The 22,973-nt window shown below is 36.6% G+C and overlaps 3 protein-coding genes across 4 annotated transcripts; 1 reads left to right on the plus strand and 2 right to left on the minus strand.

Moving 5' to 3' along the window:
• Positions 1-1,090: 1,090 nt before the first annotated feature.
• LOC113748872 (protein NRT1/ PTR FAMILY 5.10-like) lies at positions 1,091-6,174 on the minus strand. Of its 2 annotated transcripts, XM_027292454.1 has the most exons (4): positions 6,089-6,174; positions 5,867-5,986; positions 2,478-2,886; positions 1,091-2,064 (listed from the first exon to the last, which is right to left on the minus strand). In XM_027292454.1, the coding sequence occupies exons 2-4, from the start codon at positions 5,976-5,978 to the stop codon at positions 1,245-1,247; spliced, it is 1,341 nt and encodes a 446-aa protein (XP_027148255.1). In that variant the 5' UTR covers positions 5,979-5,986; positions 6,089-6,174; the 3' UTR covers positions 1,091-1,244. The 2 variants fall into 2 exon arrangements, with proteins under 2 accessions (XP_027148255.1, XP_027148254.1); XM_027292453.1 differs by lacking the exon at positions 6,089-6,174 and having other exon boundaries at positions 2,478-3,025; positions 5,867-5,959.
• Positions 6,175-9,746: 3,572 nt separating this feature from the next.
• Positions 9,747-12,010, plus strand: LOC113750436 (F-box/LRR-repeat protein At4g14103-like). Its single transcript, XM_027294410.1, has 3 exons — positions 9,747-9,884; positions 10,052-11,188; positions 11,331-12,010. Exons 1-3 carry the CDS (start codon positions 9,747-9,749, stop codon positions 11,790-11,792), a joined length of 1,737 nt encoding a protein of 578 aa, XP_027150211.1. The 3' UTR covers positions 11,793-12,010.
• A 485-nt stretch (positions 12,011-12,495) lies between these two features.
• Positions 12,496-18,851, minus strand: LOC113750437 (protein NRT1/ PTR FAMILY 5.10-like). Its single transcript, XM_027294411.1, has 4 exons — positions 18,692-18,851; positions 18,387-18,604; positions 13,920-14,467; positions 12,496-13,312 (listed from the first exon to the last, which is right to left on the minus strand). Exons 1-4 carry the CDS (start codon positions 18,849-18,851, stop codon positions 12,496-12,498), a joined length of 1,743 nt encoding a protein of 580 aa, XP_027150212.1.
• Between the last annotated feature and the right edge of the window lie 4,122 nt (positions 18,852-22,973).

Below are 22,973 nucleotides of genomic sequence, written 5' to 3' on the forward strand. Positions count from 1 at the left end.
CTCTCCATTACTCCCTAATAAAATTATATTAAAAAATAGCACCTTTTGCAATAAATTTCATCACATTTTTTAATTATATATAAAATTTTGTGTGAAATTAACTGAGTTTTGCCCTCTAATTAATCATTACAAAATTTGTTATAATTTTAATTTATTTTTAACCGTTCAAATGTTTCATGTAAATTGAATGTCATTTGCAAAAGAATATCATTTTTTAAGTATGCTGATCTAAGATCAAAAGAAAAGTAATGACACAATTAGATTAATTTATAGAGTTATAAAATTTTAGATATAAATAAATGGAGAAAATAATGGAAAGAAAACTAATGGTGGGGATCCTAACCCAGATCTAATGGGGCTCCAACTCAATCTTAAATTTGTATTAGTGCTTTTGGCACGCCCTAGGCGTGTGCCAAGGGTGAATTATTGTAGGAAGTTATTGTATTTAAAATTGGATTAATCTTTTCTACACTGACACTGTCAGCGTTGAATGAATAATAACTATGCAAAATTTTAATTTGAAATTCAAATTTTGCACACATATCATGAATCAAACGATAATAGTGTATATACTGTCAGTATATATAAAATTTACTCTTTAAAATTATGAAAGAGAAAAATAGGGAATGTGAATAGTGTGAAAACTTACTTTAAAAGGTATTTTTGATATGATGTAAGGTGATACAAAAAGTTTGCACCAACATCCTTCTGTCCTTCTGTATATTGTAATATGAATATTATTTGAACTCAAAATTTTGATTTGAGTTTTGACAGTTTTGAAGTTCGACTCGATTACTTTCCAATCCTACTTCTCTTCTTCTCTTTCTTGCAACGCCTTCTCTATCTAATTCTCCCCAAACCTGCCTCTCCTTCTCATCAAATAGCCTCGAAGTAGATTGTTCTGGAAGAATTTCCTCCAAGTTACGGTTTCGATTTGTTACTTGTTAGATGGAAACTTGAGAGTTAAATAAGGAATCTCAGGATTAGCTGATTAATGTTTAAATTTGTTGATTTGAATCTTAAGGCAACTTTATTCTGTCAAAGTTTTTTACAAAGTAACTCAAAACTGTCGCATAAAATCAGTAATAAATGGCAAAGGGGAAAAGTCCCGTTTTCTTACCAATGTCCGTCCATCATTTTGCCATCATGGTTTATATAAACACTTTCCATATAAATGTCTTACATCCTGTACTGTCGTCTCCTTTCTACCAAACCATTGAGCAGGATAGACATGGCAGGCAACTTCATATATTACTTCCTCCTCTGTTATAAACATAGGATTTTGCAAAATATAGGTAAGCAGTTAATGCAATAGCACTAAGTCCGGCAAGGAGCCAGTAAAAGTAATCCAGGTGTCCTTTGTTCAAGTTGTCCGAGAACCAACTCTGATGTCCATGCCTGCTTGTGGCTTTGTCAATTACAGAAATGAGAAAGCTGCTCAGAAAGCTTCCTATCCCTAAGATACTGAGGTATAGAGCCAGACCTGTACTTTTCAATTGATTAGGCACTTGATCATAGAAAAATTCTTGCAAACCAACCATGGTAAGTGATTCAGATACTCCCAGAATTAAGTATTGAGGTATCATCCAGATCACACTCATAGGAATTGTTGCCTCTGGTTTATCAACCAACCCATACTCTTGAGCCATTTCAAGACGCTTCATCTCAACCGCAGCAGCTATACACATAGAAACAGTTGACAGAAGTATTCCAATTCCAATTCGCTGCAGCATTGTTATACCTGAAGGTCTTGAGGTTATAGCCCTTGCAATAGGGACTAAGATTCGGTCGTATATAGGTATAAACACAACTATCGAAAGAGTGACAACAGACTGCAGCGATGCAGCTGGTAGTTCAAGGCTTGGACTAATAGATCTGTCCATTGTAGCACCTTGCTTTGTAAACACAGTGGATGATTGCGCAAATACAATTCCATAGACCAAACATGTGGCCCAAATCGGAAATAACCTCAGAAATGCCTTAGCCTCTTCAACCTCCCTGACACTACAACCATTGCCACCTTCCTTTGAGCCCTCAGGTGCTAGCAATGCTTTGTTCAGAAACCTATGACAATTTAACAAAAGACAACCAAAATGTTTAAAGGAAGAGATGTTGATTTCAGGGTACTGATGGTGAAGATCAGACTGTAGAAGTCTTAATTTAACCACATTCTAAACAAGATACTCGTGATGAGGCATGATTTCTCAAGATTCAACTTTGCAGTGAAAACACCAATTACATTCAAATAAGTCCCTTAATTTGTTAAGTGGAAACTGACTTTATCCATGCTATATTTACCAATCCATTCAAGCCAGAAGCCAATAATGACACCCTTAAAGTCATATGGACTAAGTCATCAGAAGTCATTAACACCCTACTTACAAGGACCTAAAGATCAAGCAACTTTAGAGCATACTAATGAAGGAAAGAACTTAAAGTCTCGGTAACTAAGAGTTTAGAACAAGATTGTTTCTCACTTGAACTCTTGTGAACCTTGGCAAGGCAGAAAGCCCTGAGACTCCCCTTCCACGGATAATGATAAAGAGGTGATTCTCCAATTCCTAGCTGCTTTCAGAAATACCTGCCCAATTCTCACAAAAGGGCTTATCTCCTCACTTGTGACGCAAAATCGGTAGGTAAAAGTCCCAAGCAAGAACAATATGAGTGCAAAAACCATTACAAGGCAGGGAATTCCAAATCCAAGGCCCCAACTAAGGTTATCTTGAATATAGGTCAAAACCACTAATGTGACTGTTATAGCCCCACACATACCGAAATACCACCAGTTGAAAAACGAGCTTTTGGCTTTGCATTCTTCAGGATCTTGCCCATCGAATTGGTCAGCTCCAAAAGCTTGTACACAAGGCTTATGCCCTCCTTCAGCTACTGCTATGATGTACAATGCAAAAAAGAAGAAGATAACTTGGAACTCAGAAGGAGAACAATTCATAGCATTTGCTGCATGTTGATAGTCAGATGACTTGGAAGCGGTAAAAACTGTTGAAAGGGTCAAGAAGCCAAGTCCCTGTGATTCAAAGTAGTGCAAGGCTCAACAAATTGTTGCAAAAATTCTGGAAGTATCCATGAAGAAATCCCTAACTACTCTGTTCTTCCTATTTTTACTTCCGGAATGGAAACATCAAGTAACGAGGCCTCAAACATGTAGAACATAAGCAGTCAAACTATCAAATTTGGCACATAATTTGATCGAAAAGAAACTAGATTTCAACAGGCAACAACAAAGAGAACTGTGGACAAGGCTTAAGTGATGCTGTATATTCAATTTTAAGAAAATACATCTACAAAACGATATCTTTTTCTTTGTAGCTTGCACATGAATCCTGCTTCGTAGAACGAAGAGTCACTGTTTTGGTATCACTATTAACTAACTTCCCTCTGAATCACCAAAATCAAGCTTAGGCAGACATACATCCACCTTAGATTATGTTGTACAAGCATTGTTTTGCAAATGGCTTTTTAACATAATTAAAGGCACTGTATTTAAGTCCTAAAACATGTCAACGTAGCTAAGATTGCCAAGAAGTGATTTTTAGCATTCTTTGACTTTTCTGCAGAAGAGTTTTTAAATTTTCAATGGCTATAGCAGGTGCAGGTTTTCCAGTAATGAGCATATAAAGGCAAAAAGGTTTTATGGATACACGGGTATATTTATCAGTTAGTGCAGAAGAAAAAGATAGTAAATGCCGATATGCAATTGGGGAGTGCCTTTAAAATTTCAAAAAACAAGAAGTTAGAGTTTATATTCCAATACCTCCATATATAAAAGTTCACCAATATTACCAATTTATTTTGGTGTTTCAATTTGCCATATTTGCTTATAGAGCAAAACTAGACAAATAACAACGGAAAAAAAAAAGAAAAAAAATTAAAGAAAAGCAACAAGTACAGAAGGCCTTTTATGAGGGTCCTTTGAAATCACAATATAAACCAGACTTTTTTTGAATCTTTTAAGGGCAAACTTTTTACAGTAACATTAAGGCTATATTATCCGCCGAGATTGCAGACAACCAAATCAAGCTCTTCACCAGTGTAAGAGTTGTAAAAGTAAGATTGGTTCTTGGTGAATTGTTAATTGAGCCAAGGTTGAACAAGATTGGTTTACACCCCTTCCCCCTCTCCCAACACCCGCTGTCCACCATCGTTACCCATCTCCTCTACTGATACCTTATTTATTTATTTATGTTTTTCTGACACTTGTAGATGTTTTAAAGTGTTAGTGTAGATGGTATAGTAAGTTTTTTCCTAAAATAAATTGGATTAATCTTTCCTACACTAACAATGTATACATCGTCAGTATTAAATAAATGACAATTATGCAAAATTTAAATTTAAATCCAACTTTCGTACATATGTCAAAAATCCAATATATATAAGATTTACTCAAATAAATTTGCACTCTGCCTTAGTCAAAGACAGAGTTCATTTTGGATAGGGTAAAAATTTATTTGGATGGTAAACATGTGCTGTGACATTATTATGGCCTTATTTTGAAATGGATAAATTTGTGAGTTAAAAATTTACTTTGACACCTCACTGTATATAAAACAGGAAAGAGGAATTTGGTGTAAATAAATTATGTCAGTGCTTTACCTAATCTACCCTTATTTCTATAGGCAATAACATCATTTCAACTGTCTCGCCCCTACAACCACCCCACTTCCTATTGAATTAACTATTACTTCTCTAAAAAAAACTACAACTTCACTATAGACAATAACATCATTTCAACTGTCTCGCCCCTACAACCACCCCACATCATTTGTTGTGTTTCTACAATTCAGTTGTGTTAGTGTTTACTTTTATTGTTCTAGTAACTATATTTATTATACTAATGTCTAAACTGCACGATACCGTCGAGACAAATAAGTGTTGTGGTGGAGTTATCACAGCCTTGGGTAACTAGGGATGAGGGGCCTCTATAATTACCAGTCGCAATGGCGCCGTACAGTGTAGACTCTAGTAGGGCTGCAAACGAATCGAGTGTTGTCCTAATCGAATCACGTCTCGATTTAGTTTTCTCAAATTCGATGTTGACCAAGCTCGAGTCGAGTTTTGACTCAAGCTGATCACGAACAGCTCGATTTGTTTGCAGGCCTAAACTATAGCACAATATATGTAGACACTAGAATAAGTCGAACTCGAGCTCGATGTTAACCGAACTCGAGTTGAGTTTTGGCTCAAACTGCTCGCGAGCGGATCAATTTGTTTGCAGGCCTAAACTATAGCACAATATATGTAGACACTAGAATAATAAAAGTAGGCACTAATACACCAAATTTCAACGAATTTTAAAAGTAGGCACATGTAAAAACACAACAAATTTTAAGACACAAATTTCAACAAAGAAAAAACTTATTGTGTTTTTACTTATTGTTGTGTTAGTATCTATATTTATTATTGCAATAATGTCTACATTTGCTCTGCGAAGGACTGCACCGTACTGTGCAGTTGTTACCGGTAATTGTAGAGGCCCTTGATCCGGGTAACTAGTGTTCCCTATCCACAAGCAAAAGTCCATACGGACAAATTTGTCGAGTTTGGCTCGGAAATTAGACTTGAACAAATGACTTGGCAAGTTGAATTTTATTCATTTTTGTGTTGATTAGTGCACAAAATACTCTTTTTAACCAAGCGTCTTATCAAAAGCACACAAATAATTTAAAGAGGCATCAAATAGGAAGTACAAAACTATGCACACTTGGTATTAACAAGGCAGCAATGGGTAAGCACAAAGTACAACTACTAACCATGATGTATAGCAGAGAGGAAAGTATGATGGTGCGGTAACGACCCAGAAACGAGTCGGCGACAAATGCACCCAAAAGCGGCAAGAGCTGCGACGTACCGGACAAAGCATTGGCGTTCTCGGCCGCCGTGGCAGTGGATTGGCCGAGAGGGCCTGTCAAGTAACTTATCAAATTCGAATTTATTCCGTAATAAGCAAACCTCTCCGCCATCTCTACACCTGCAGTGCAGGAAAATTATAGTAAAATCAGAAGAAAAAAAAATGGGCCGGGATATATGTTGTTTGACTAGTTTTTCATCTTTATACAGATGGTTATTTTACCTATGATGAAAGATGCGGATTTCCAGCGGCCGGATTTGGAACGGTTGACTGGGCGGCCTTTGTAGTCGACGTTTCCTTGGACGACGTCGTCCAGTAATGTTGGAGCTTCAATGGCGTTGGAAATGTTAGCGGCTGTGGCTGTAGAGGACGCCATTGTCTGGTACAGCTGCGCTGAGCTCACTTGACCTTGGCCTTTATTGTTTGGTCAGTGGGATCATATAAAAAACTCGTACGAGCTATGATATTGCGTAAGTAATATAGTCCACCACGAAAATGACGCTTTTGGATTTTGTTTTTAATGTTTTCAAACCCAAACAGATGGGTGAACTTGTTGGATGAGCTTCGCGATTCAATTGATTCAACCATCAAAGTTTTTTTAAAAAAAAAAAAATTATTGTGGGATTGAATAATTTGGATAATATTGAGATATGAAAAAAGAAGAGAAAAAAAAAAGAAGTGAAAATCGATTTAATAGTTAGATTTTTATTGATTTAATATGTTCTTGATCAGATTTTATCGATTCTTTTGGCTTTTTCAAATTGCATATAAAATTGGACCAGCGTCATGTTCGAGTCACAGTTTAACCGATTGAACCTACCAATTCGCTCTGAATATTTAAATGATAATTTTTTTTTCAAGCAACACCATTACCTTGTTTAAGCATGATACTTGCCTCTATGAACGGGTTAAGCTTAGATGAAGTTAATAAGTATAGGAAAATTCTTTGCAGAGATCTACTTACAATAAGTGGAGACGTTACAATATTCTATTCTTTCAGGGATGTACCAAGATCAATCTCTCAAGCCAAATAGCCTCTAATTGGACCCATCTGTCATTAGCATTCACCAACCAAACATGTGACTTGCATGTCTGGGGGTTTAATCATCCATAGATTTCTTTATTATAGAATAAGCTGGCAGCATATTAGTTTGGATATCTTTATCATACAATTGGAATCACTCCTACAAATAATTCGTTTTGAGCCAATTGAGGTATACAAGGTTGCCCAGGACTTTCCCATGAGGGCTCTCTATTTGGGACGACCTTTTGCACGTGCAAGTTTTCCTCTCCTATGTAAGAGTTGTATATGTGTGTGTCTATATATATATATATAGACACACAGACATACACATACACATACATATACATATACATATATATATTAAAATTTATAAAATAATCCAATATTCTATGTCATTGTAATCGACACAAACTTTTTTAGGAAAAGGAAAAAAATGAAAAGGAAACAAATGAAAGATTGAATGTACATGTAGATAAAACTTTGAAAATAAGTAATTTTAGTTGATAATAGTTCTTTTTTGAATTTATAATATTGCATTCAAAATCTTGAATGTTAATTTTACCATTTAAAAATAAAAATTAGATGGTATTTATGCTATTTTTGAATTCTATATATTTTCAAAATATTTTTATTTTAGTTCTTCATTTTACATTTAGAAAAAAAATGTTCAAAATACTTTTGTTTTAGTTCTTCATTGCATGTTCAAAATATATTTGTACGCCCTATACTCATAAGGTGTGCCTCTTCCACTAATAAGAAATATGTATGTCAATTGGTCGACTTTTACAATATACTTTGGTGGGAATTTATTTTAATTTGTCAAATCTAAATCCAAACCCTATAAGAGAGAGTCTAGGTAAGATTTGATTTTCTATAATTTAGACCTGAATTTAGATCCAAATCAGACTCTATTCAGATCCATGTATAAATAATATGTGTATGTGTATATATATTAGTAAATTCATAAAATAATCTAATATTCGATATCATTGTAATTGATACAAACCTTTTTAGGAAAAGGAAAAAAATTAAAAGCAAATAAATGAAAGATTGAATGTAGATATATATAGATGAAACTTTGAGAATAAATAGTTTTAGTTTATAATAGTTCTTTTTTTGAGTCTATAATATTGCATTCAACATCTTGAATGTTAATTTTACTATTTGAAAATAAAATTTAAATGGCATTTATGTTATTTTTAACTCTATATATTTTCAAAATATTTTTATTTTAGTTCTTACTATATGTTCAGAAAAATATTCACAGATACTAATTGGATACTCAAGAATATAAGGGTCCGAGTTTTAATTTACTTTTTCAAATCCACAAGGATCTGGGTATAGATCAGGATCTAGATCTGAGTTTGGCTAAACTTAAAAGTCTAAATTTCGATCAAAGAAATCCAATTCAAACCTTATCCATTGACATACTTTATAAGCAGTGTTTTCAAACTCAAATCGAACTGATCGGTTCAACCGATCGAACCGAGAATTGGTAAGGCTTCCAGTCCAAAAGTATATGAAAAATCGGCTATCCATAGATTCGATCAAAAATGAGGTTTAACCGGTAAAAACTGAAAAAATTGGTTCTTAAAAATCCTTTATCTTGTGTTTCTCCCAAAAAAAAAAAAAGAAACTTTTCTTCTCTCCAAAATTTCAAGCCATTCAACATCTGGTAGGGAAGAGGCCAAGGTGGTGAAGTTGCTATCATTTTCAAATCTGAGCACCTAAACAATGCTTAAAAAGAAAAATAGAAGGAGAAGACGAAGAAAAAGGGCACATCCAGTGACATGGATCCAAACTAAATTAATAAAAAGAGCACATTCAGCGACATGGCACAGCAAGGCATGCCGAATCTGTACTTGATCTCATCTCATATTGAGTCAGCTAGTTGTTTTGACTTTTTCCTCCATGACTGTAGGTTGAGGCAATGGACGCTTGTGTTGTTGATGACTCTGGATCATGCCCTTTGCTCAACACAGAGTATGACAGCTTGTAGAAGTCCACAACTTGAGGAATTAGAGATGAACGCTCAAAGTTTCATAGTACTTCACTTTTACCCCCAAATGTTTTGGATAGTCATAATTTTTGCCATAACATTCTCTATTATTTGTTTGCAACCTTAATTCGGTATCTAATTTCAAGTAAGTTATAAGGATTTAGTTTGTACGGTTTTATTATTTGTATTATTTGTAAACTCACCAAGTATATCAAGTCTCAAGATATTTATTTTGTACTATTTTATTTTTATATATCATTAAATATATTTATGGCATCATTATGATTTATGATATCAGAAACATAATTTTCAATCCATCTTTTTATATTTTGAATCAATTTTTTATCTCACGTATATCACATCACAAAAAAATATTAATATAATACTCCCTTCGTTCCATTAAAAGTGCCGTACTTTCCATTTTAAGATGTCTTAAAATATTTGTTATGTTGAAAAAGTCAAAACATATTTTAGTCTCTCTTTCTAATAGAGTTTTTCTTTCTAATCATATGCAGATTACTATTCAATTTGAATTTTGAATTTGTAGAGATAAAATTAAAAAGAAAAATATAAATATTACAATCAAATCACTATTTTTAAAAGGTTAAATTTTATAAATATGACTAATTAATTAAAACGAAGAGAATAGTAATTATTTCAAGTAATATTTCAAATAATATTCTACCCAACCACTCGCGTAGCAAATAAGTAATAACCATAATCACCAAAAAAAAAAAAAAACTTGCGGATGTACTTTTAATTGACCAGAAACAAAAGCACGAAATGCAGAGAAGAGAGGAGGGGGTTGACTAAAAAGAGCGAAGTTGGGCCCTAAGATGATGAATAATGAATTAATGATGGGGGCTGGAGCTTCTTCCGCGGCGGCCGCCGCCGCCCCTGCTGCTGCTGCTGCTGCTATTTACTACAGCGAAGACATTAGGTATTCGTTCAACACCCTTAAGCCATTGAATCTCTTCAGCAAAAACAGCAAACAGGTGCTTTTTCTTTTTGCCCTTAATTGCTTTAGGAAATTAGTTTTTAACTGAAATCTCTTTAGCAAATTAGATCGTCTTGTTCCAGATCATCTTGAGCTAATGTCAGATCACTAATTAATTCGACTTTCCATTTGGTGTGATAACATTATTATTAAATACTGGAGAAGGCTGTTGAAACCACCCCAGATGATGATGATGATAATAACAGTGATGGTGATGACGGTCAAGTTAATAGAATCAGTGCCATTCCGGACGAACTTCTTTCCCACATCTTATCATTTCTACCAACAAGAGAATCAGCGGTTACCTCACTTTTGTCCACTCGATGGAGATACCTTTTTGCTTCACGCCCTGAGATCGATCTCGAATTCCATCCTGAACGTAACCATTCTGACCCTGAGATCGATCTCGAATTCCATCCTGAACCTGAACGTAGCCATTCTGACGCTGATATCGATCTCGGATTCCATCCTGAACGTAACCGTAACCAAGCTGATAAGCTGTTTTCTGAGTTCGTAAATTTTGGCAATAGACTAATTTTGCTACGAAACAGGGCTCCATTAAGGAAATTTAAGCTCTCCCTTATGAGGGTTGTGGAAAGCTATCGTGGGGCACTCGATTCACTGATATCTGCTGCACTTTTGTGTCAACTTCAAGAACTCGAAATTTCTGTGGACAACCGGAGTAGTTATAGGGAACGATTATCACCGGAGGGAATATTCACCTGCAAAACACTGACTTCCTTGAGACTAGTGTGGCGCGGTGTGGATTTCAAAGTCCCCAGTCCAGTTTGTTTGCCTAATCTTAAGCTCTTGTGCTTGATAGGACCGATGTTTCAATTAGGAGATCATGATGATTCCCTGCAGAGGCTTATCCAGGGTTGTCCTTTGCTTCAAGAACTAGAGCTGCATTGTGCACTGGGGGATTTGGATCAAATTTTTGCTGAGGATGCATGTATGCAAATTGAAATTCGTGATATTTCTAGTCCTTTCCTGAAGAAAGTAGTGCTGGATTTAGATGGAGGTCTGGATACTAAGGTTGTAGTGGAGTCGGACAATCTTGAGAGTTTGGAATACCATTTCGTAGGTGCGGAGTATAAGATGAGCATAAATGCTCCAAATCTTAAAAACCTTGGTTGTGGAGGCGATATAAATGGAGTAAACTTTATTCAAGACCTGAATTCTCTTGTTAGTGCCAAAATTGGCTCCCTCCTTGAAATCCCTAATTATGAGATTTTTTACAATCTTGTCGACCAGGTGAAAAGTGTGGAATCACTTACTCTAATACAGCCCAAGGTTCTAACGGTATGATTTTTGTTTTGAACTTTCATATTTCTCTCCGACTTTGAAAGCTTTTCCTTCCTTTTGAGTTGTCTTAAGAGTAATTGGACGATCATACTTCCAAGTTCGTACGTGAGTTTTGATTATTTTTCTCATGCACATGAAGGTCGATATTTCCAATTATGTGGTGCCAACTTTCAGCAATTTGATCAGCCTGGAGTTCATTCTCCTCAATTACCATGCTGTTGAATCCTGGAAACTCATGCCAATCTTAATTAAAAGTACCCCTCACCTCGAAAAGCTAGTCTTCGGTCGAAAGATGTTTCGCGCTGAGCGTGTGGAAAAAGAATTTGAGCTTCTATTTCCAGAATTCATGCCGAAATACGCCATTGAACATCTCAAGGAAATAGAATTCACAAAATTTGACGAGAAGCGCTATGAATTCAAGCTAGTTGAGTATCTTTTGCAAAATGGAAAAGCTTTGAAGAAGATGGTGCTACTTGGATCTTTGCAACCCTCTAGCTATGATAGAATAATGTCATACATGAGATGCTCAGAGGATTGTCAAATTGTGGTAGAAGAACGTGGTTCAGAGGAAATCTGGTGGATGCTAACAGTTGACTTATAAATGATATCTGTTTCAGTCATGCAGGGAAGTCGTGGGAAAATGAAGTAACAAAATCATCTGCTATGTACATTTACTTTTTGATGTATGCATAAAGGATCAGAATTCCCTGTTGTTCATGTCTTTTGTTGCTTGAATTGATTTGTGCTTGTTACGAGGGAGTGGATTTGGGATGGGAATTTGCAGGAGTGGAGGTGCTCAGCTGATGCTTTTCATGTAAAAGTTAGATATGCATGCATATTATGATGATGTAGAAGTTGTCAGGTAAGTTAATGGAAGGGCTTCTACACCTCTCAAAAGATCACTGCGTGAATCGTACAATGAAGGAAAACAGATATGAAACTGCTAATCTTGCTAATCGACTAAAATGAACATCAAAAATTATATGGAAAACATTTCAATGATGGAAAGCAGTACGAGTAAAAACCATTATACCTATGCAATATTCAGAAACATGCCGCTACTAATATTGCAGCATGAACCAGTTTCAACCAGTGAATGTACATACAATACCCATATATCGATGCCTGAGTTCGTACTTACCGCTGTTTATTGGATGAAAAAGCACAGCTGAGAATAGACCCAAGAGATTAGCACGCTGCAACACAGATTACCAGCAATGTCTTGGACAAACCTACATACTGTAACAGCCTTCTAATTTCTATATATGCACCCATCTAGCAAACTAGGTGTGGTTTAGACAACTTCAGATATTACTTCCTCGATTATAAGCATAGGACTTTGCAAAATATACATAAGCAGCTAATGCAATAGCGCTAAGTCCGGCAAGCAGCCAGTAAAAGTAATCCAGGTGTGCCTTGTTCAAGTTGTCTGAGAACCAGCTCTCGTGTCCATGCCTGCTTGTGGCTTTCTCAATAACAGAGATGAGAAAGCTGCTTAGAAAACTTGCTATCCCTAAGATACTGAGGTATAGAGCGAGACCTGTACTTTTCAATTGATTAGGCACTTGATCATAGAAAAATTCTTGCAAACCAACCACGGTAAGTGATTCAGATGCTCCCAGAATTAAGTATTGAGGTATCATCCAGATCACACTCATAGGAATTGTAACCTCTGGTTTATCAACCAACCCATACTCTTGAGCAGTTTCAAGACGCTTCATCTCAACTAGAGCAGCTATGACCATTGAAAGATTTGAGATAAATAGCCCTGCTCCAATCCGTTGGAGCATAGTTATACCTGAAGGTTTTGTGGTTATAGCTCTTGCAGTAGGAACCAAAATACGATCATATATAGGGATAAACACAATTATCGAAAGAGTGATAAATGATCGTAGTGAAGCGGCTGGTACTTCAAAGCTTGGACTGATAGATCTGTCCATTGTAACTCCTTGCTTGATAAACAAAGTGGATGACTGTGAAAATACAATCCCATATGTCAAACATGTTGCCCATATCGGAAATAGCCTGAGAATTGCCTTTGCATCCTCAACCTCGCTGATGCTACAAATGTTCCCATTTTCCTCTGAACCATCAGGTACTAGCAATGCTTTGTTCAGAAACCTACGTCGATTGCAATAAAAAAAAAAACTAAAACATTTAAATTTGGTTTGAGATTTTTTATCATAAAGATCAAGGATACAGTTCAAGAAGTCAGTGAAGCATGATCTAGCAACATTATCCCATTCAAACAAGTTCATTAATTTGTAAAGTGGAAACAACCTTACACATTTTTCTATTTGCCAATCTTTTGAAAACACAAGAAATTAGCAACCAGATCGCAGGGGAGAGGAGGAAGGGAGGGGATGGGAGAGGAAGAAAGGAGGAAGGGGAGGAAGGGGAAGAAGGAGGAGGAGGGAGGAAGAAGAAGGAGGAGGGGGGAGGGTGGTGGCAGCGGTGAAGGAGGGAGGGGTCGTGGCGGCAACGGATGGTGATGGATGAGGTGGTGAGTGGTTGTGATAAAAAAATTTTTAATAAAATTTTTAAAAATATTCCAATTAAATTTTAAATTTTAAAAACACCCCAAATACATTTACAGTGTCAAGTTTTTATATACATGGTTACAGAAAAAGTTTTTAACAATACTCCCCAAAAACACCAAACTCGTACGGCCAAGGACATAAAATTAAAGTCTTAGTTACTAAAAGCTTAGAACAGGTTGGTTTCTCACTTGAATTCTTGAGGACCTTGGTAAGGCACAGAGCCCTGAGACTCCAGTTGCATGGATAATGTTGAAGAGGTGGCTCTCCAATTTCTAGCTGCATTCACAAATACTCGACCAATTCTCATAAAAGGGCTCTTCTCCTCACTATTGACGCTAAACCGGTAGGTGACAGTTCCGAGCAAGAACAAGATAAGTCCAAAACCCATTACAAGGCAGGGAATCGCAAATCCAAGGCTCCAACTTAAATTATCTTGAATGTAGGTTAAAATCACTAATGCGACCAAAATAGCCGAGCACATACCAAAATACCACCAGTTGAAAAACGAGCTCTTGGCTTTGCATTCTTCTGGATCTTGTCCATCAAATTGGTCGGCTCCAAAAGCTTGTACACAAGGCTTATGCCCTCCTTGGGCTACAGCTATTAGATACAATGAAAAGAAGCAGAAAATGATTGGGAATTCAGAAGGTGAACATGTCACAGCATTTTCTGCATGTTGACACCCAGATGAGTTGAAAGAGGGAAGAACTGTTGAAAGGGTCAAGAAGCCAAGTCCCTGTGATTCACAGCAATGCATGGCTTAAGAAATTGTTATCAAAAGAAAGTAAGGCCTTGTTTGGACAGCAATTTTTCAATACGTTTCCGTGAACACATTTTTCAATCACCTCTTTATCTCACATATATCAAATTGCTACAGTAATTTTTCTACAAAAAATTCAGAAAAATGAAATTCAAACAAGGCCTAAGTTTTTGTTTGAGTAATGGCCATTTCTCTTGATTAAGTCAAATATTTGAAACGGGAGCATGAAGTTCACTTCATAATTTTTCTGTTCTTCTGTTAGTTCTCCTTTCAAATGTTATCTTTTTTATCTTGAGATTTGAAGAATCATCCTCTTACATCAGAATTAAGCTCGTTTATTAATTCTACCACTAATATGGAATTATGTGGCTTATATTTAACCCCTGGACTTATTCTTATTCATAGTTGAAACATCAGCTAGGCTGAAAGATCTAGAGCATTATAACATCAAAACAAAATCAGAAGTTAAGGAACAGCATAATGATAGTCAAAGAGGCTAAAACCATCGAATAGTTTCCGGTGGGAAAAATCTATTTATCCGAACTCTTCACTTTATCTTGTCATACTCGTGTTTTACTCTTCATTTTGCACTAGAATAATAGCATCGATAGCACTCCCATAGATGAGTGCGAGAAATAAAGGAGGAAATATGTTCACTTCTCCGAAAATGCTACAAATGGCTCCAATTGTTTAGCTTCTTTTGTTAGCTATTCTGTTTATGTTCATAATTGTTCAACAGATTTCCCTTCTTTTTTCCCTTTTTTGAGCAAAAATTAACCTTTTATAAAATAGAGCAAGAAAGCTTACACATTGCAGCAATCAGCAGCCTTTACATCCTACTATCACCTATACCTATATATACAAAGAACTACAAAAATCTACAAAACACCTATGTACTCGTGAGCAAAATACTTGTGTGTAATCCCCCAATCCTTGATCAAGCTCCAATTTACTCTTGACCTCGGAATTCCGCGCCAAGTAGCACCAACATATCTCACTTCAGTAACTATACTCCTTATAATACGTAATACCAAGGGGAGTAACGTAGGCTTGCTGGAACATCACCTTATTTAGTTATTTCTACTATAAGCATGGTAGTCAACAAGCTTATGCTTGACTACATTCACCTCCCCTTCTTGGATGTGCTTACTATTATCTAATTCAAACCCTCTCCCTCATCTACCTCCTCTCCTCTCCACACACACACACACACACCCCCCCCCCCCCCCCAAAAAAAAGAAAGAAAATACATCTGAGTTTTTAAAGAAATAGATGTCATAAAACCAAGCTTGAACCAAAAAAAAAAAAAAGCCGTAGTGATGCCAAAAGACTTATTTTAACTCTAGCTTTGTCCTTCTCACAGTGAGTGAAATGACTCAAAGTGATAAATTTTTTTAAAAAATTCCCAAAGGATGAGCTGTCTTTTTTGTTTTTCACACAATCGATGTTGATTTCTGCATATATTTATTTTTTAAACAATCCAATCACTAAATAAATTGTTTAAAAATTGTAATCACAGAAATATATTTTTTTCAACTCTCATTTGAGAATTCTTTTAAATTTTGGAAATTTCTTATTCTCAAAGTGACCTTAGACAGTGGCAGAGCAAGGAACTAAAATCGGGGGAAACAACAGTCTATTATTGGGAAATGTAGGGGTTGGATTGAGAACCATCTATATTAGTGATAGTTGAAGTTGCCCAAGGTTCAAAACAACTATCTTGGTGATATGAGTAACTACAAAATGCAAAAATGTCTAATTCTTTTATATAATATGTAATGTATTATATTATTAATTGATAGTTAGCATAAAGTGACTAATCTTAAGAAATCTAGTGTGGCCAATAAAATTTGTCAAACTAACCAAAGCTAGCTAGTGAATTCACTTATATATGTTTCCTTGAAAAGCAAAAATTAGAATTAGCATTTTCACTTATTTTATTGGCTAGTTGAATAACTAATATTAGTGTTTTACGAAATCATATGCATAATTTGTGAGTATTAAATTGCAGTGTACGTATTTAATATCCAAAATAAGCTACATAATTACAAATCATCCAAGAGTGAGTTGATAAATCAATCAAATAAAAGAGTAGTAGTACAAGATAAATCAAATTTAGTAAAGAAAGAAATATTCTAAGTTTATTTTTCTTTATTCTTCTTTTCTCATAATTAGCTCTTTTCACTCTTAAACACATTCAACTAATTGGCTATCCCTTCCGTATTAGTCTCAATCTAATATGGTATTAGATGATGTTTTAAGTAATCTAATATGGCTATCCCTTCCGTATTATCTTCTTTCTTACTTTTTTCGATTTTGCTTCAATTGTTTCTCATTATACATGGATTTTGGTTAATTTAAAGTTTAGCGAGTACCCCTAATTATTTTATTTGAGGGGATGCAATACGTAAGTTTTGTCGTTTGAGGGGCACAAACTATAATTAAAGTAAGATACAATTAGTAATAATTTTAAGGGAAAATCATCCAAAACATCCCTCACATTTTGTAAAATGACTTTTTCATCCCTCACTTTTAAAAGTGCAATTTGATGTCTCTTACATATTCACATCGATCAAATTTAGTCCCTAACTAAGTTTCCGATCATTTTTTGGCCGGAATCCATCATGTGCAAGGCACGTGATCATTTTTGAAGGGTAAATTTGTCCAATTATATTTTACATAATCTGATCTATAGTCCTCCACATTTTACAAAATAAATTTTTTCGTCCCTCACATTTCACAAAATGAATTTCTCCATCCCTCACATTTCACAAAATGAATTTCTCATTTCTCACTAATTATGTGTGTAAATACATTTTTTTTAAACACGTGTATATATCTATTTGATTTTGTTTAATAATAATAGCATAAACAGATGTATGTAATTGGGCCCAACTTGTGGGCTATCTTCTGTTTTTGTATGATTATGACTAATATTTACCAATAGAACCTTAATTTGCATATTCTTATTGTATTTTGATCGAAAATAGCTTTATTGGTCAATTTGACAATGAATGCAAGATTTTTTACTAACTAATACCAGATGAAATCAAATGATCATGTATAATATATGGTATTCGTATTGTTAAGTGAAATCAAATAAACACATACATATATTTATGCTATTCGTATTATTAAGCAAAATCAAATAGACATATACATGTGTTTAAACAAAATGTATTTACACACATTTTTTTTAAGGGTTTCCCTCACACACATAATTAGTGAGAGATGGAAATATTCATTTTTTAAAATGTGAGGGATGGAGAAATTTATTTTGTGAAATATAAGGGATGAAAAAATCATTTTATAAAATGTGAGGGACGAAAAATTTTGTTTTATAAAATGTAGAGGACTATAGATTAGATTATGTAAAATATAATTTGACAAATTTACCCTTCAAAAATGATCACGTGCCTTGCACGTGATGGATTCCGGCCAAAAAATGATCGGAAACCTAGTTAGGGACTAAATTTGACCAATGTGAATATGTAAGGGACATAAAATTACACTTTTAAAAGTGAGAGACGGAAAAAATAATTTTACAAAATGTGAGGGACGTCTTGAACAATTTTTCCTAATTTTAAACTACAAAAGAGGATTTTAAATATTTGCGGAGAACAATTGTCCACCATAAAATGTTTATAGCTCCACGATTATAATTGGGAAAACTTTGCTGTGGCACGATATGACAGGTGCTGTCATGCTGTGACAACATATCAATTGACACGACGTACAGCATAATAAATCCGAGCATTTTTTCAAGCTCATTAAGAGTTGAAAAATCGCACCCCAAATGAGAGTAAAGTAAAGAAGGCGCCTTCCAAAGATAGAGCACAAAGTATAACTATAGAGTTACTGTTAAACAGCAGTAGAAAGTTCAAGTTCAACTAACCATGATATACAGCAATGAAGAGATTATGACGGTCCAATATTGACCCAGAAACGACTCGGCGACGAATGCACCCAAGAGCGGCAGAAGCAGCGCTGTACCGGACCAAGCATTCACGTTCTCCGCTGCCGTAGCAGTGGACTGGCCGAGTGGCCCGGTCAAGTAACTGATCAAATTCGCACTTATTCCGTGATGAGCAAACCTCTCTGCCATCTCCACACCTGCATTAAAAACAAATAATTAACCTGCAGTATTTCATTTTATCATAGTACGGTGAGGATGTTAATACTTTATGATGGTTACTTCACCTATGATGAAAGCTGCGGATTTCCAGCGGCCGGATTGGGACCGGTTGGCAGGGCGGCCTTTGTAGTCAACATTTCCTTCGACGACGACAATGTTGTTTGGTAACGTCGGAGTGTCGCTGGCGTCGGAAAGGTTGGCCTGCTGGGCTGTAGAGATTGCCATGCGTGGAGTGGAGTAACTGTGCCGAACTCACCGAACTTTGGCTGCAGTTTCGACGTTGAAGCTATAATTGTTGGCTCGGACTGGGTATATTATTGAGTAGGTTAAGATAAACCTGCACGTTAACGAACAACGGTCAAATCTATCGGTATTTTGGTGGCAGTGGCACTAATTATTGGTTGGACTAATAACAGGAGATTGTTGTTTTTTTTTCCTTGTCAAAATAATAATAGGAGATTCCACCGATCCTGTGGTGTTATACAGTAAGATTAAAATCATCGTTGAACGATGAAATAAGTGTTTTACACCCTTGAATTTTAATAATTTCAAATATTTAAAATGTAAATTGCTATCATCATCGTTGAGGGAATGGTTTCTCTAAAGAAATTATAGAATTTTCTTAATTTTTTTTATTCTAGTGATGGATCACGTTCTTCGGACGTGAACATGATGCTTTTAGTTTTTTTAAAAAAAATTTTTTAAAAATCAATTGTTTTGAAATAATAAATGTAATTGAGACAAAAACATGTGATATTTAATATTTCTATTATTTTTTTTTCTAAACTTGGTTTGCCATAACCAACATAATTGCAGAAGCAATAAAAGCATTCTCTGTCCCAAAAGCACTTTTATTTTGTAATAGTATCAATATTTTTAATCTTTTATTTTTAACCCTCCTACATTTAAAAATTATATATAATCCTCTCATGGTTTGGGTTAATGTATTACCATTAGTTTTTTTGTTAAAATTAATGGTCAATAGTAAAAAATCAAAATCAAATTAATAAATTGACAAATTTATCCTTTCATTACTTCTTTTTTCCTCCAAATATAAAAAAAAAATTGAAAAAAATAGATAACTAAGAACTAGAAAATACCATTAAAAATTTCGCTTAAAAACCTATAGTAATATTTGTAGTCAAAAAAATTTATCTATTTTTATTTGTTTATTTTATATTTCCCTTCCATCTTTTTTGTTTCTTATTTATTTTTTTATTTCCTCTCCATCTTTTTGGCATTTGGAGAAAATTAAGATTTATAGGCCATAGTATAGATTTTCAAAATCATCTCTTTTCTTCTAATAACAACAGAGAAAGGGAGGGAAAGAAGGAAAAGGAAAAAAGAAAGAAAGTAGTGCAAGAGTGAATTTGTCAATTTATTAGTTTGATTTTGACTTTTTACTATTAATCGCTAGTTTTAACAGAAAAACTAATGATGATATTTGGCCTAAGGGAGTTATCTAAGATTTTTAATTCATAGGAAGATTGTGTAGTAGAGCACCAAATCACAGGGGATAAAAGATAATTTATCCAAAAGTAAATAACTAACTTGTTTTTCATTTTATTGTACTATGGTTAGGATTTCAATCTTTTATGATGGTCACTTCACCTGTAATGAAAGAAGCGGATTTCCAACGGCCAGATTTGGATCGGTTAACAGGGAGGCCTTTGTAGTCAACATTTGGTTGGGCGACGTCGTTTGGTAATGCTGGAGCTTCGATCGCGTCGGAAAGGTTGCCCTCTGTGGCTGTGGAGGCCCATGTGTGAAGTATTACAACCGTGCTGAGCTAGCTAAGATCACTTGACTTGGGAACTTGGGTTTAGTTTCAAACGCGCAAGCTATTATTGTTGAAGGTTGAAAATATTTAGGGATAGTTTGAGAAACCTCCCTTGAGGTTTCTAGTAGTCTCACTCCCTTCCCTTAAGATTTCAAAAATATCAGAGACCTCCCCTAATAGAATATTGGGTCTCAATTCTTACATTATCATGAGTGAAATGACTCAAATACCCACATAACTTAGTGAAGAGGTAATTCCTGACCTGCTGGAGTGGCTCTCTCGAGCTGAGGGAGAGTCTCTAGCTTGGAGAGGTCAGGACAGCGAGATCACCTGTTTGTTATAAGAGGGGCTGGATCCCCCGGTATAACTCCGAAACTTAAGTTAGTTCGGTATTGAAGAGATAATATATTAGTTGAGAAAATCAGTATGGCTTGCTTTACCAGAAATTGGTCATCCCCTTTCTTTGTGGAAACATTGGGACTTTATAGGAGATGGACAAGAGAGAGGGTCTACTGGTGTGGGTCCCTAGAGATCTGATATGGTCAGAATATCAAGTTGATTTGATGTTTCTGCGAAAAGGCGCGCCGGAACAGTGGCCATTCAGGCGGCACATGTGTCAGAGCAGCTTTCCGTCAGGTGTCAGATGTGTCAGAAGTCACATCCCACCTCCCTCTGATGGCTGCACAATCCCAATCACTTCGGCTCCTGGAGGGGAAGCTCTGGCCAAAGTGATAAGCGGATCAGGGTCATCTCGTCAAATAAGTAGCCAAGGTGTTACTTCCAGGAGTACCCCATGAAGAGATCCCGGAATATCCGAGCCAAAACGGCCACCCTCACTAAGCCCCCAAGTTTCGAGAAGGGCGAGATCGTCGTTTCCCGAGGTCGTTACTTCCCGAAGTTGATGAGCGTATGGGACACGGGACACAGTAAAGACACATCATGACCATGTGGATGGGACTGCTGGGGAGTGAAACGACGGCTGTCAGCTTTGATGGCAGGTTCATGAATAGGCTTGGAATTAGCAGGCAGGTGAACAGCCTTTTCATTAATGAGGAGAAAGAACGCGCCTTCGAGAATCCCAAAGGTACCGCCTCTTCACCTTCCCCTTGCTAGCCTATAAATATGAGTCCCTTTTTACTGTTTCACTCTTTACCAAAAATCTAAAATCACCTTAGGGCTTCGTTTTTGTTTGTTTTTTTCACTTCGGCAATCTTCTAAACCGCCTCTTCAAAGTAAGTTCACTTCTTCCTTTCTGTAAAAATGGCTAGGACAGCTCGCACACACAAAGAGACGGTGAGACCAAACTTCACCGAGAAGAGGCCCGACCCTTTCGAGGAGATAACCGCTTCCGAGGCCGGGGAAGGGGGTGCCGAAGCGTCTCATCAGGCCGGGACGCCCCAGGGGCAAAGTGAAGAAACCGAGGTCGAAGCAGAGGTCCTTTACAACGATGACTTCGGTAACGAAATCCCCAGGGATGAGGGAGTGCAGGAGCCAGCCACCCCTCCGGATTTGGCGGCGATTGACTACGGCTTAGTGCCCACGTTCAGAAGCGTAATGGGTCAAGCCTTGACCGCCGAGCTGGTCCGTCAGTACCCCTGGAGGAGGAATTACAGCATATATCCTCCTCGGCCGGACCAGTCAGCCGAGCTCCCTCCCAGGGGTAGAGTGGCCATATACCTCGACCAGCTGGAAGCCGGGCTCAGAGTGCCGACCACGAGGTTTCTACGGGACTGCCTGAAATATTGGGAAGTGAGGATTACTCAACTCACCCCTAATGCAATCTGGGTCCTGGTCGGCTTCCAGATGCTGTGCCGACATCAAGAGATAACTCCCACGGTTAATCTCTTCCGCCGCTGCTACTCGCTCAAGAATAGTGGGAGTGAGAAGGGGTAGTACTACTTCGGGAACAAGGTCCCGAAATTAGTGGTAGACGCACCATCTTCCATCAAGGAGTGAAAAAGGAATTTCATCTTTGTCCCGGCTGATGACTTCCCTAGAGGATTTTGGTGGAGGCCTCCCACCCCAGTCAAGGAAGTCTCTCCGGGCCATTTGGAAGAAGAAAATTTCCAGAAGCTGACGGGGTCGGGCCTCAGGATCAACTGTTGGGATTTTCCCGAGGCAGTCCTCGTCGATGGGAAAATTAGCCGAACTCTCATCAGTTCGGATCACCAGCCTTTCTTTTCTCATAGGCTTGAAAAATATTGTACTTCTCCATTCCCTCCTTTGTTCATTCTTTCTTGATTCTAACTAACTCTTCTAGGCCTGTCAACGGGCCGGGTCCGGGCCGGAATTGATAAATCCGAACCCGGACCCGTCACACTGTATTAATTCCGGACCCGACCCAAATACCCGACGGGTCTCTTAATCTGTCTCCCGGAACCGCACCCGCGGGTCCCGGGTCCGGGTCCGGTAAGATTCCAATTCAAGCAGAATATTTCACTAAAAATGTTAGGCAGCTGGCCAGATTATTTAACTTCAATCATCATTAAATCTTAGCTAAGGCTTGGGAGAAAGAAACAGCATTTTGCTTCCTCAAGCATTCAAAAGTAGGATACAAGTTCGTTTAA

The sequence above is a fragment of the Coffea eugenioides genome, chromosome 10 (genome assembly GCF_003713205.1).
Source record: "Coffea eugenioides isolate CCC68of chromosome 10, Ceug_1.0, whole genome shotgun sequence".
NCBI classification, from domain to species: Eukaryota; Viridiplantae; Streptophyta; class Magnoliopsida; order Gentianales; family Rubiaceae; genus Coffea; species Coffea eugenioides.